The sequence below is a fragment of the Oncorhynchus mykiss genome, chromosome 13 (assembly GCF_057628025.1).
Source record: "Oncorhynchus mykiss isolate SJ-2025 chromosome 13, ASM5762802v1, whole genome shotgun sequence".
Classification (NCBI taxonomy): Eukaryota; Metazoa; Chordata; class Actinopteri; order Salmoniformes; family Salmonidae; genus Oncorhynchus; species Oncorhynchus mykiss.
In genome coordinates, this window is record NC_143034.1 from 21,067,822 (window position 1) to 21,080,707 (window position 12,886).

At 42.8% G+C, this 12,886-nt stretch overlaps 1 protein-coding gene across 1 annotated transcript; it reads right to left on the reverse strand.

Moving 5' to 3' along the window:
• Positions 1-1,311: 1,311 nt before the first annotated feature.
• On the reverse strand, positions 1,312-10,935 carry LOC110485337 (volume-regulated anion channel subunit LRRC8C). The gene is made up of 4 exons (XM_036949276.2): positions 10,388-10,935; positions 7,511-7,659; positions 5,148-5,281; positions 1,312-4,879 (listed from the first exon to the last, which is right to left on the reverse strand). The coding sequence occupies exons 2-4, from the start codon at positions 7,649-7,651 to the stop codon at positions 2,698-2,700; spliced, it is 2,457 nt and encodes an 818-aa protein (XP_036805171.2). The 5' UTR covers positions 7,652-7,659; positions 10,388-10,935; the 3' UTR covers positions 1,312-2,697.
• Positions 10,936-12,886: the final 1,951 nt, after the last annotated feature.

Consider the following 12,886-nt stretch of genomic DNA (forward strand, 5'->3'; position numbering starts at 1 on the left):
CAGTATAGTACTGTCAGCTGACTCCTCATACTGATACAGTATAGTACTGTCAGCTGACTCCTCATACTGCTACAGTATTACTGCAGTATAGTACTGTCAGCTGACTCCTCATACTGATACAGTATTACTACAGTATAGTACTGTCAGCTGAGTCCTCATACTGCTACAGTATTACTACAGTATAGTACTGTCAGCTGACTCCTCATACTGCTACAGTATTACTACAGTATAGTACTGTCAGCTGACTCCTCATACTGCTACAGTATTACTACAGTATAGTACTGTCAGCTGACTCCTCATACTGATACAGTAGTACTCCAGTATAGTACTGTCAGCTGACTCCTCATACTGATACAGTATAGTACTGTCAGCTGACTCCTCATACTGCTACAGTATTACTGCAGTATAGTACTGTCAGCTGACTCCTCATACTGATACAGTATTACTACAGTATAGTACTGTCAGCTGACTCCTCATACTGCTACAGTATTACTCCAGTATAGTACTGTCAGCTGACTCCTCATACTGCTACAGTATTACTACAGTATAGTACTGTCAGCTGACTCCTCATACTGCTACAGTATTACTACAGTATAGTACTGTCAGCTGACTCCTCATACTGATACAGTATTACTACAGTATAGTACTGTCAGCTGACTCCTCATACTGATACAGTATTACTCCAGTATAGTACTGTCAGCTGACTCCTCATACTGATACAGTATAGTACTGTCAGCTGACTCCTCATACTGCTACAGTATTACTGCAGTATAGTACTGTCAGCTGACTCCTCATACTGATACAGTATTACTACAGTATAGTACTGTCAGCTGACTCCTCATACTGCTACAGTATTACTCCAGTATAGTACTGTCAGCTGACTCCTCATACTGCTACAGTATTACTACAGTATAGTACTGTCAGCTGACTCCTCATACTGCTACAGTATTACTACAGTATAGTACTGTCAGCTGACTCCTCATACTGCTACAGTATTACTCCAGTATAGTACTGTCAGCTGACTCCTCATACTGATACAGTATTACTACAGTATAGTACTGTCAGCTGACTCCTCATACTGCTACAGTATTACTCCAGTATAGTACTGTCAGCTGACTCCTCATACTGCTACAGTATTACTCCAGTATAGTACTGTCAGCTGACTCCTCATACTGCTACAGTATTACTACAGAATAGTACTGTGTACAACCCTTTACAGTGCTGACCTTAGATTCAGCCCTCGTTTATTTCTTAACGTTGGTTGTGTGACTCACAAGCTGAAAATGTAGTCAAAAAAGGGATGACAACAACAAAGGAATAAGGAAGCTTCACTTGGGTCCACGTCATTCACTCATTACAGGTGGATTGTAAAAACGTTGTGAAATACATTTGTGCATTGCCTACCAGTGTCATCATTGTGTTGTTGTGGTGTACTACATTGTAAAATAACACGTTTCACTTTGTGAATGCACTGCAGTGTATCATAATGAAGCTTACAGTATTACTGTATATGATTCGCTAGTTGAATTGGCCTCCATCTAGTTTCAACTGATATGCATAAAACACAATGAAAAACATTCATTCAATGAGTTACTCTCCAAGTCACTCAGTTAATGTGGGAAAAGGTCAAACTCCCAAGGCACCGGCATTGAAAAGATTTCACTCTGCGTTTGTCACATCTCCATGACAGTGGTACAAGAACCCTTTGTGCTGTATGAAACAACCAGTTGAACAGGATACAGGATCCCCATCCCTTTTCCCCTCTGGCTGGATGCAACTGAAGTTCTCTCTTTAGAGATCTCAGAAATATATGATTCCTCTAGCCGTACACCACTAATCTAGCAGGTAAATAAATTGAACAAGAGAGGTATAATCTTTGAGAAGAGAGAAACTGATACTTAGATGTTTCCCTCCCACTACCTTGTATCATGTGTGTTCATATCACCCTCCATCCTTTCTATGGCATAAAACAGTAACTCACTTTGCCAGTTTATCTCTGTAAACCTAAGGCTCTAATCAATCCATATCATGGAAATTCAGAGTTAGTGGAGGCTGCATTCACGGTAAACTTTGCATTGGTCAGCTCAATTGGGAATAACCTTTACAGTATTTCTAGTGTGCAATACACTTCAGTGATACAGATTGAATAGTGCCCTTAACAAGCCTGCAAGACAGCCTTCATGAGCAACGATGTCCAAGCCACCAGCAAGTTAAATGAACAAAGAGAATCATCATATGACATACGCTTTAAGGATGACATTTCATCAAGGACAATTTGATAGACATCTTTGTATTAAAAAACATGTTTAAAAGTACAGTCATGGCAATAAGTAGGTGAACATGATTTAAAGAGGATTTGACCAAAATATATTATATTTGCTAATTATTCTATTGCTATACTGTATGTCCCTCCAAAAGGTCCTTTCTTGAACCTTATATGCTACGGTATGTCCATAGTTCCATCCTTACATGTCCTCTCGTACTTTTGGGCTCTTATTTGCCTTTAAAAAAGCGAATCCCTCTTGTCCTCACAACTGCAAACCCAACCAGAGGTCCAATCCTTTCCCACGGAGCTGACATCTCTGACCAATCAAGTGCAACCAAACCTGACCCTTTAGCCTATCTCTCAATTGTTGTCAGCGGCCTATGCACCAGGAGGAGTAAAAAGCCCTTTAAAGTAAGCAAAGTAACTGTCTCTCAACTGTCTTTCATCCTGCTCCGTACATCCGACGGCAGTAGATCCAGCAGGTTGTCCTCTACCACAAGATTACTGGTCTTCAAAAGGGGACAGTCCCCTATCTCCGGCGGTAGAGAGTCTAGTCTGTTCCCCTTGAGCTCCAGGTGCACTAGCTGGGCCAAGTTAGCCACCCTGGGGCTAAGCGAGAGCAGGCAGTTGTTTCCCAACGCCAGAGTCTTGAGCCTCTTGCAGGAGAACAGCTCCTCCGGCAGCTGTTCCAGGGAGTTAAAGGCTGCTGAGAAGAACTGGAGACTCTGGAGTATCCCTACCTCGGCTGGTAGCGACGTAAGCTGGTTGTGGGACAGGTTCAAGTGCCGGAGCTTGGTGCAGTAGAAGAGACGTGACGGAAGTTTCCGGAGCTTGTTCCAACTGACGTTCAGCGTCTCTAAGGACTTCAGCTTAGCAATGTGCTCAGGGATGTAGGTGATGCCGTTGTGCCAGAGACGAAGAGTTACCAGGCGCCGGCAATGTTGTAGACTCAAGATCTCCTCTACTGTCGTCAGCTTGTTTTCCTTCAGGTCCAGTTCCTGCAGGCTTGACAGGCTGAAGACCGCGCTGGGGATGCGCTCCAGCTCACATCCTATCAGCTCCAGAGAGGCCAGGTTGGTCAACTTCTTTAGGCTGCTGAAGGCTTGTAGTTTGAGGCCCTCATTATAGATGCAGAGACGCTGGAGGTTGACTGCCACATCCCCAACACTCGGAGGGATCTTGGTTAGGCGGCTGCGAAGCGTCAGGACTCTTAGAGCTTTGAGTTCTCTCAGGGAGTCTAAGGTTGCACTGCGGGAGAGTTCGTGGGTCAAAGTGCCACTCAGGTGGAGCTCTTCGAGACTCTGAAGTGTGTACATCCACATTGGTACCTGCTCCAGTCCTTCAAAGGCTAGCCGGAGGACCTTGAGGTTCTCTCTGAGGTGGGTCAGGGCAGCCAGCTGGAGCTTGGCAGGGCAGTGGATGAGGGACAGCTCCTGGAGAGAACCTAGCTGGATTACACTGGATGAAATAGTCACGTTGTTTAGCAGCTCCAGTTTGAGAGATTCCACTTCAGGGACATCGAAGACGGTGTCGGGGAGACCCGGGAGCATGAAGAGATGGAGTTCCTGACGGTTGTCGGCGTTCCGGGAGAGGCGTCCCCGCAGCTTCTTGCCGGGCCACTCGTGGTTGAGGTTGACCTGGCGAAGACGGCTCTCGCTGACCTCGGAGAGGAAGACGGCGAAGCGTTTGGAGTAGAGCGCATCATACTGGTCGCTGAGATGGAGGAGGAACGCAAAGTCATTCTTGACGTCTGGGATGTCGTTGATACCCGTCTCCAGCCTAACATGCTCAAAGGAGTACTCTTTAAGAGGTCGATGGAAGAGCCAATAGAGGGTGTAGATGCACAGAAGACCGTAGACTCCCACAAAGCAGATGTAACAGTAGCACAGCTTGGAGAAGAGGTGGGCTTTGGTGTGGTTGCAGCAGTAGATTTCGAAGCCGGTCAGCTCCGGAGGAACTGAGCAACGAACTACAATCTCAATGTTGGGGACCAATGCAGCGCTGTAACAGGTGATGAGGACGAACTTGAAGACCTTGAGGGAGGTCTGGAGAACGTACATCAGATAGAGCAGATCCGCCTCCTCCACATGCGTTCTGAACTTCTTCACCTTCTCGAACAGAGCTTTAGCCTGCTCCCCTTCCTTCCTGTCCAAGAGTGAATCCGCTGGCTGTAGTTCCGGGTTCTTCTTCTCTGGATTTGACTTGATGGACGACTGCCGGAGAAGTCCCACCATCTCCTCCTCCGCCCCTGGCTCACTGTCCGGCGAGGCAGCGAACGCCGATGCCATCGACTTCGAAATGGTGTTCTTCCTCCATATCACCATCTTTTCCTCGCCACGCTCCTCAGACACCTCACTCAGCGCCCGGGTGGTCCATGGCGAGTCGAAACACTTCCCCAGGATGGTGACAAAGATCTCGATCTTGGATGACGTCCCAGGGAACTTGAACCAGAAGCTGCTGGCCACCATGAAGATCAATGTGTGGATTACCACCAGGTAGGGGAAGTACTTGCCGTACCAGTGCACGGCTCGTTCGTAGCAGTAATGGTTGACGAAGATGTACTGGTGGATGTCAAGGTTGTTCTTGCGTCCGTACACCTCCCGGATGATAGGGCTGTAAAATAAGAATTTGGATAGTCCCTCTGTAGATGCTGTACAGACTATCAGTAACATTTCAACGAACTATCTACTGACCTCGCTCTAACCCAAAAACTATACTCTAAACGTAAACCTTATTCTAAACCTAACCCTAACCTTAGCAAGAAGTTGCTTATCAACAGATCCAAACTATCCAAATAGACATGTGTATTTTTGCTTTATTTGGCCACCAGATTTCCCACCTTAGGAGCTAGGATTCTAACCTCTACCTCTAGGCTACCTACCTGACGGGCTTGACTAAGGTATGGTGCTCCCATGTCTCGTTCTCGCCGTGGCTGCGGATGTGGCTGCAATCGATGGCCTCTGGAGTTGAGCTGGAGAAATGGCTGGGAAGGCAGGAGATCTTCTCCTGGGTGAGCTATGATGGAGAGAGGGAGGGAAAAAGAGAAAGAGAAGAAGAGTGAGTGCTATTGGAAAGATTAGGCAATGGAACAACTTGCAGAGTAGCCACCTACATAACATAAGGCTTAGATTTTTGGGATCTATTTCTTTCCTGTTCCAGTTGATATCTAACAGACATGGGTTCAAATAGTATTTGTTTTCTTTCAAATACCGTTTGAACCCAGGTGTGATATCAACCAATGATTAGGATCGTGTGATGAGAAGATGACATACTAACTACGGAGTTAGTGACCTGATTCCAGGGGAAACATTGGTCGATTTAGCAGCGGCAGTGCTAAATGCATATAGGGAAAACACTAGTTAATGTGTCTCTCTTTTCCCTTCCCACTTGGAGGTCACCACCACTGATAAGAATGCTTTGTTACGTGGCAGGAGGAGATTTAAACAGGACACACTAATCAAATCTAAAATGTTTTCATTATCCAGGGCCAAATGCTTTCTATATGGGATTGTACATTAATTTACTTTTTAAGTTGTCCTCACATATCACTAATAACAGGTAAACTTATTCAGGTAAAAGTATATTTCATTTATATAAAGTAAGTAATGCCAAGTATTTTTATTTCATATACTGTAGGCACTCCTATTCTTATCGCTACAGGCTACACACCGACAACATCTGTCAAGATCCAACAGTTCCATTAGGTGCTTACATTCAGCTGTTGCAATGATGCCCCGGGGGCTAATCTGCTATGTGCTTTAAAGACGCACTCCAGCTATCTTTTGAATTTTTCCTGTTGAAAAACAATATCCCAAGAATAAATACAGTAATATACACACACTTAAAGGTAAAAAAATTAAATGTTTTGAACAAAATAGTATTTTTTTTTGGACAAAACTGCAAACTTCAATAATTACCCTGACTGATGTCATCGGCCTCCATAGCCTCAAGAAGTAAAGGTGCTGAGGGTGCTACAGCACCCACTGATAAATCACAACAAAAAACGACAAATATTCTAAGAAAAATACCCCCCCTCCGATTAGAACGGTGCCTTACGAATGCTTGACTTTCTCAGGTGGGTCAGCCTGAATTTAAAATGGATTAAATTGAGATTGTTTGGTCACTAGCCTACACACAATACTCCATGTCAAAGTGGAATTATTTTATTTTTCTTACAAATGAAGTAAAAATGAAACTCTGAAATGTCTTGAGTCAATAAGCATTCAAACCCTTTGTTATGGCAAGCCTAAATAAATTCAGGAGTACACATCTGCTTAACAAGTCACATAACTCACATGGACTCACTCTGTGTGCAATAATAGTGTTTAACATGATTTTGGAATGACTACCTCATCTCTGTGCCCCACACATCCAATTATCTCTAAGGTCCCTCAGTCGTGCAGTGAATTTCAAACACAGATTCAACCATAAAGACCAGGGAGGTTTTCCAATGCCTCACAAAGAAGGGCACCTATTGGTAGATGGGTAAAAATAAAATAAAAAACAAACATTGAATATCTCTTTGAGCATGGTGATGTTATTAATTACACTTTGGATGGTGTATCAATACACCTAGTCACTACAAAGATACAGGCCTCCTTCCTAACTCAGTTGCCGGAGAAGAAGGAAACCATGAGGCCAATGGTGACTTTAAAACAGTTAGAGTTTAATGGCTGTGGTAGAAAACTGAGGATGGATCAACAACATTGTAGTTACTCCACAATACTAACCTAAATGACAGAGTGACAAGAAGGAAGCCTGTGCAGAATATAAATATTCCAAAACATGCATCTGTTTTGCAACAAGGCACTAAAGTAAAACTGCAAATAAAATGGAAAAGCAATACACTTTTTGTCCTGAATACAAATTGTTATGTTTGGGACAAATTCAATACAACACATTACTGAGTACCACTCTCCATATTTTCAAGCATAGTGGTGGCTGCATCATGTTATGGGTAAACTTGTAATTGTTAAGGACGGGGGATTTTTCAGGATACAAATTAAATGGAGCTAAGCACAGGCAAAACCCTAGAGGAAAGCCTGGTTCAGTCTGCTTTCCACCAGGCACTGGGAGATGTATTCACCTTTCAGCAGGGCAATAACCTAAAACACAAGGCCAACTCTACACTGGAGTTGCTTACCAAGAAGACAGTGAATGTTCCAGTTTTGACTTAAATCTACTCTTCGTTCAATGAAAATGTATACCTTCATTGGTGATTAGTTTGTTTGAGTTTAGTCTTACCTGTAAGGTGCATCCGAACACTCCGATCATGAGCATGGCGATACATAGGTATTCCGAGAACACATCCCACCATGGCTTTAGAACCCGGAACTCAGGGTTCTGTGATGAGGCAAAGTTCCGGAACTCAGTTACTGGTATCATCCTGATCACTGTAGCAAAGTGAGGAAGAAGAGAATGCAGAAATAATGACGAAGTGACCAGTTGAGGATTAAACCAAAAATAAGCATATCATAAGCAACATAATGTATGGCTTTAGTTATAGTCACTATATTACAAAATATCCATGTTTAAGGTTATAGTAAGCCTGCCCCACATTAGAAGATGCAGGTTGACGTTTACTGTCATGAATTTTGTCCTGGAGGCAGAACCGAACGATTTCTGCTATATGGGCAAGCTGTAAAGTCAAAATTGACTATATTGCAAAAATGAGCTTTTTGGTCTGTATTTAAAGTTAGGGTTAGGGAGTAGGGTTAGCAGTGTGGTCAAGGTTAGGGTTAAAATCAGATTTTATGTCTTTGTGGCTGTGCCTACAGGGTGCCCCCGTATCTGTGCGTTAGAGACCTCTCTAGCACCCAGGAAGCTCCGATTCAAACTCTCATTCACCAACTCTGCAAGAGTTATAATGTCGAAATTTGTTTGTTACTCACCAAAGAGTTTCGCTGAGCGACTATCTTCTTCTAAGTAAACATTTACAAGCAACCTTTTTTGCAATTGCATACCGGCCGTAACGGGAGTAAATGAAGATAGTTGCTCAGTGAAAATTTGATGAGTAACGAACGTGGTCAATTTATTAGGTACACCCATCGAGTATTGGGTCGGGCCCCGCTTTGCCTCCAAACGGCCTGACTTTTTCGGTGCATGGCGTTCAATTGTTGCTCAATTGCTATCAAGGGACCTAACATTTGTCAGGAAGAAATTCCCCACACCAGTACACCACCGCCACCAGCCTGTACCGTTGATACCAGGCAGGATGGGGCCATTTTATTTGTCGCACCATTTTCTGTAAACTCTAGACAGTGTCATGCGTGAAAACCCCAGGATGGCGGACGTTTCTGAGATACTGGATCCGGTGCGCCTGGCACCAACGATCATACCACACTCAAAGTTGCTTAGGTCACTCGTTTTGCCCATTCTAATGTTCAATCGGACAGTAACTGAATGCCTCGAATGCCTGTCTGCCTGCTTTATACAGCAAGCCAAGGTCCCGTGACTAACCTCCAGGGTAAGATTCATGACACTAAATGCCAATTTGCTTAGAAAACTCATCTGACACAAAGACTGGATTATAAGCAACCTGATAATAACCTATAATTTAGGAAGAAAGATTTATTTTGTGTTTTCAAAAGGGGTTGGGGAGGGAATAGAATATATTTATCCTGAGGTGTCTCCTACAGTATCTATGAGCCTTGCATGGGAAAACGAGGGGCCGGCCTGTAGCCGGAACTGTAGTCCAAAGTGGCCAAAGTACACTGAACAAAAACATAAACGCAACATGTAAAGTGTTGGTCCCATGTTTCATGAGCTGAAATAAAAGATCCCAGAAATGTTCCTTTGCAATAAAGGCTTATTTCTCTCAAATTTTGTGCACAAATTTCTTTACATCCCTGTTAGTGGGCATTTCTCCTTTGCCAAGACAATCCATCCACCTGATAGGTGAGGCATATCAAGAAGCTGATTAAACCTGTGTGCACACAGGTGCACCGTGTGCTGGGGACAATAAAAGGCCACTCTAAAATGTGCAGTACACAATTCCTAGAAGCTGAAAATGTCCCAGTTCTTCCATGGCCTGCATAAACACCAAACATTTCACCCATTGAGCATGTTTGGGATACTCTGGATCAACGTGTACGACAGCGTGTTCCAGTTCCCGTTAATATCCAGCAACTTCGTTCAGCCATTGAAGAGGAGTGGGACAACATTCCACAGGCCACAATCAATAGACTGATCAACTCTATGTGAAGGAGATGTGTCGCACTGCATGAGGCAAATGGTGGTCACACCATATACTGACTGGTTTTCTTATTTGTTTTTTATTTATTTAACTAGGCAAGATCTACATCCCTGCCTTTTTAAAAGGTATCTGTGAACAACAGATGTATATCTGCATTCCCAGTCATGTAAAATTCATAGATTAGGGCCTAATGAATTTATTTCAATTGACTGATTTCCTTAAATGAACTGTAACTCAGTAAAACCTTTAAAATTGTTGCATGTTGTGTTTATATTTTTGTTCGGTATAGTATGACAAGACAACAATGGCTGATCAACAGAGAGGTCTCTAAGGAAAGTGATACAGTTGAGGTAATCATATCTTGGGTGTTTTAAATTCAAGAGGTTCATGACCATTTCACAACAGGCTTAGTAGTTTTGTCTCCCTCGTGTCAGTGTATTTAAAGCAAATAGCCTAGCTAATGACTGAGAATGCAACTATTTCATTCTGAAAACTTTACTTATATTGACCAAAACCATAAACATTTCAACATGCTTTGTGAAAGTAGCCTACACTTTTATAGGGTAGCCTGCCTATAACTTATCCTATATTTTTTAAAAACGGACACTTTATGACTCATGTATTACATACAGTACACTACACAATGAATCAGGAAAACACAGCTTATTGCACGAGACAATTTATTTCACAGTTCGTTATGGCTCCTGCCATTCCTTGTGAGAAAAGCATCTGTCAGACAAAATTTAATACACAATTTTCGTTTACAAAAGTATAGGTTTAGACTATGAGTTCACATAATATATTTTCAAAACAATTAATGAGAGTTATTTTTTAAGTTCAAATGTATGAAATAAAAATAATACGTTTAAAGAACCAACAGTTCTCAAATATTTCTGATATGAATTGTTTCAGAGCGGGCAATTTACCTGAGCTCGTGCGAGATCCACGGGGGGGTAGTCCGCGAGTTGCCCTCCTAACAAAAAGTATCAGAACTCTGACCCATCGCTGCCAGTCAGGTCAATTGGCTATTGAGGCGGGGAAATACTTATTGTTTTCGGCTTTTAGTCGATGACAACATGGACCCAAGTTTAAGTTTGAGATAGTTGTTTGAGTGTGAGGTGTCGTACAGTAGCCTACCACGCCACACAGGATTGTCGAAGTCCATACAGGTAATGCAAGCCTTCCGCCTCCTAAAATACGTACGACGCATCGACGCTTAATCTTCCTTTGACTGGCCCACCCAGTGACAGTGTGGCAAAAAAAAAATCTACGGATGTGTCTATTTTTTGCTTACATAGGCTATTAAATAGGAATGTCACCTTGACATTGATCTAGAATGAAGAGAAGTGCATCATCATTATTATTCAGCATTTTTTGTTTCTTTATTGGTCTGTATAGTCATTTATATAACTCAACTGCATACTTTTCAATGGAGCCGAGTTGCGGGTCGGCAGAGTGTACCTCCGACTACATTGAGTCAGTATCAGTCGATACTTGAAAGAAATGCCCATTCTGTAATGTGTACCTTGTAACTGTTTGGCCTGTGTAACTGCGTTATTTTCTTTGGGTGCTGCAACCAGTAGTTTTTAAAAATAAAAATAGCATTTTACGCGACCTCCACCAAGGGAGCCATTGTTAACAGAGAAGGAACATCTTAGTTTTGGCAGGGGATGCATAGAATGCCATTTTTTTTTAAATAAAAAACTATGGATTGCAACACCCACTGACAACTCTATAACAATCAGGACAAGCACACGTACACAGCGTTAAATAATGTATCTTTATAAAATGATCCATAAGACTGGCAGTGCATGCTTGAAGTGGCAAACTTCGAACTCTATTGGATTTCGCGGTGCAATTTGACAGGCATCACATAAAATGCTATTTTTTTGCAAAAACTATAGATTGCAGCACCCAATAACAATAACGCAGATAACTATGTGCAATGCCAAGCGTCGACTGGAGTGGTGTAAAGCTTGCCTCCAATGGACTCTTGAGCAGTGTTCTCTGGAGTGATCACTCTTCCACATCTGGCAGTACTACTGACGAATCTGGTTTTGGCAGATGCCAGGAGAACGCTACCTGCCCCAATGCATAGTGCTAACTGTAAAGTTTGGTGGATGAGGAATAATGGTCCGGGGCTGTTTTTCATGGTTCGGGTTAGGCCCTTTAGTTCCACTGAAGGGAAATCTTAATGCTACAGCATACAATTACATTCTAGATGATTATGTGCTTCCAACTTTATGGCAACAGTTTAGGGAAGGCCCTTTCCTGTTACAGCATGACCATGCCCCCGTGCACAAAGCGAGGTCCATACAGAAATGGTTTGTCGAGATCTGTGTGGAAGAACTTGACTGGCCTCAACCCCATCAAACACTTTTGGGATGAAATGGAACGCTGAGTGCAAGCCCGGCCTAATTGCCCAACATCAGTGTCGAACCTCACTAATGCTCGTGGCTGAATGGAAGCAAGTCCCAACAGCAATGTTCCAACATCTGAAAGCCTTCCCAGAAGAGTGGAGTGTAGCAACAAATGGGGGTACAAACTTCATATTCATTCCCATGATTTTGGAATGAGATGTTCGACGAGCAGGTGTCCCCATACTTTTGGTCATGTAGTGTATATGGAGTTGAGTTTAGGCTACTTATCTAAATCTACTGTAGCCCAGTCCCTATTTTGCATTCCGCTGCCAGATTCACCAAGGGAATGTGAAATGTCAAGTCATTATGAATGGCCAGTACTTACAATTAATTACTTGGTTTACAGCCTACAGCTATTATAAAATAAGAAATAATATTTAACAAATATGAAACAAACCCTTAATAGTAAAATATGTTAACTATTATTTTAATATTGCAAATTTAATCAAAAATCCACATCATCAATGTTATCATCAATAACTTGTGATATCGTGGACATCTGGTGGTATGACGAAAATCTGTGTTTAGGCGCCATCTTGTGGCAACGTGATGCAGACCACAGAGTTTCTAAACCCAGAGGTGCAATATTGCGAGACTTCTGGGAACGCTTGTGAAGCAGACCATGCCGGAGTTTGGCGTTAGAGAAGTCAATTAGAGAAGTGGAAAAAGTATTCCTTGGTTGTAAACGTTTTCGAAACTGAAAGGCACAACCGAGATTCGAGACAGTGGCTGAGTAGCTTAAGTAGCTGAGCATGTTATGACTAACCTCCTGAAAGTGACAAACTGACAAGTTCTAATTTTCGTCAAAAACAACAATATATCGACGGCATGCCTTTGATTTGACGCGAGACGACCGTTAGAACCGATTACGTGTCTCTGCGCATGATCTTAGCCAGCCAAAGTCGCCATGACATCGCCTAGGAGCGTGATCGGGGATTTCTATTGGAGAAGCAGTTTCTGCCCATCGTCGTACTGTACTGTCTTTGTGCAGACACTCCCTGATCA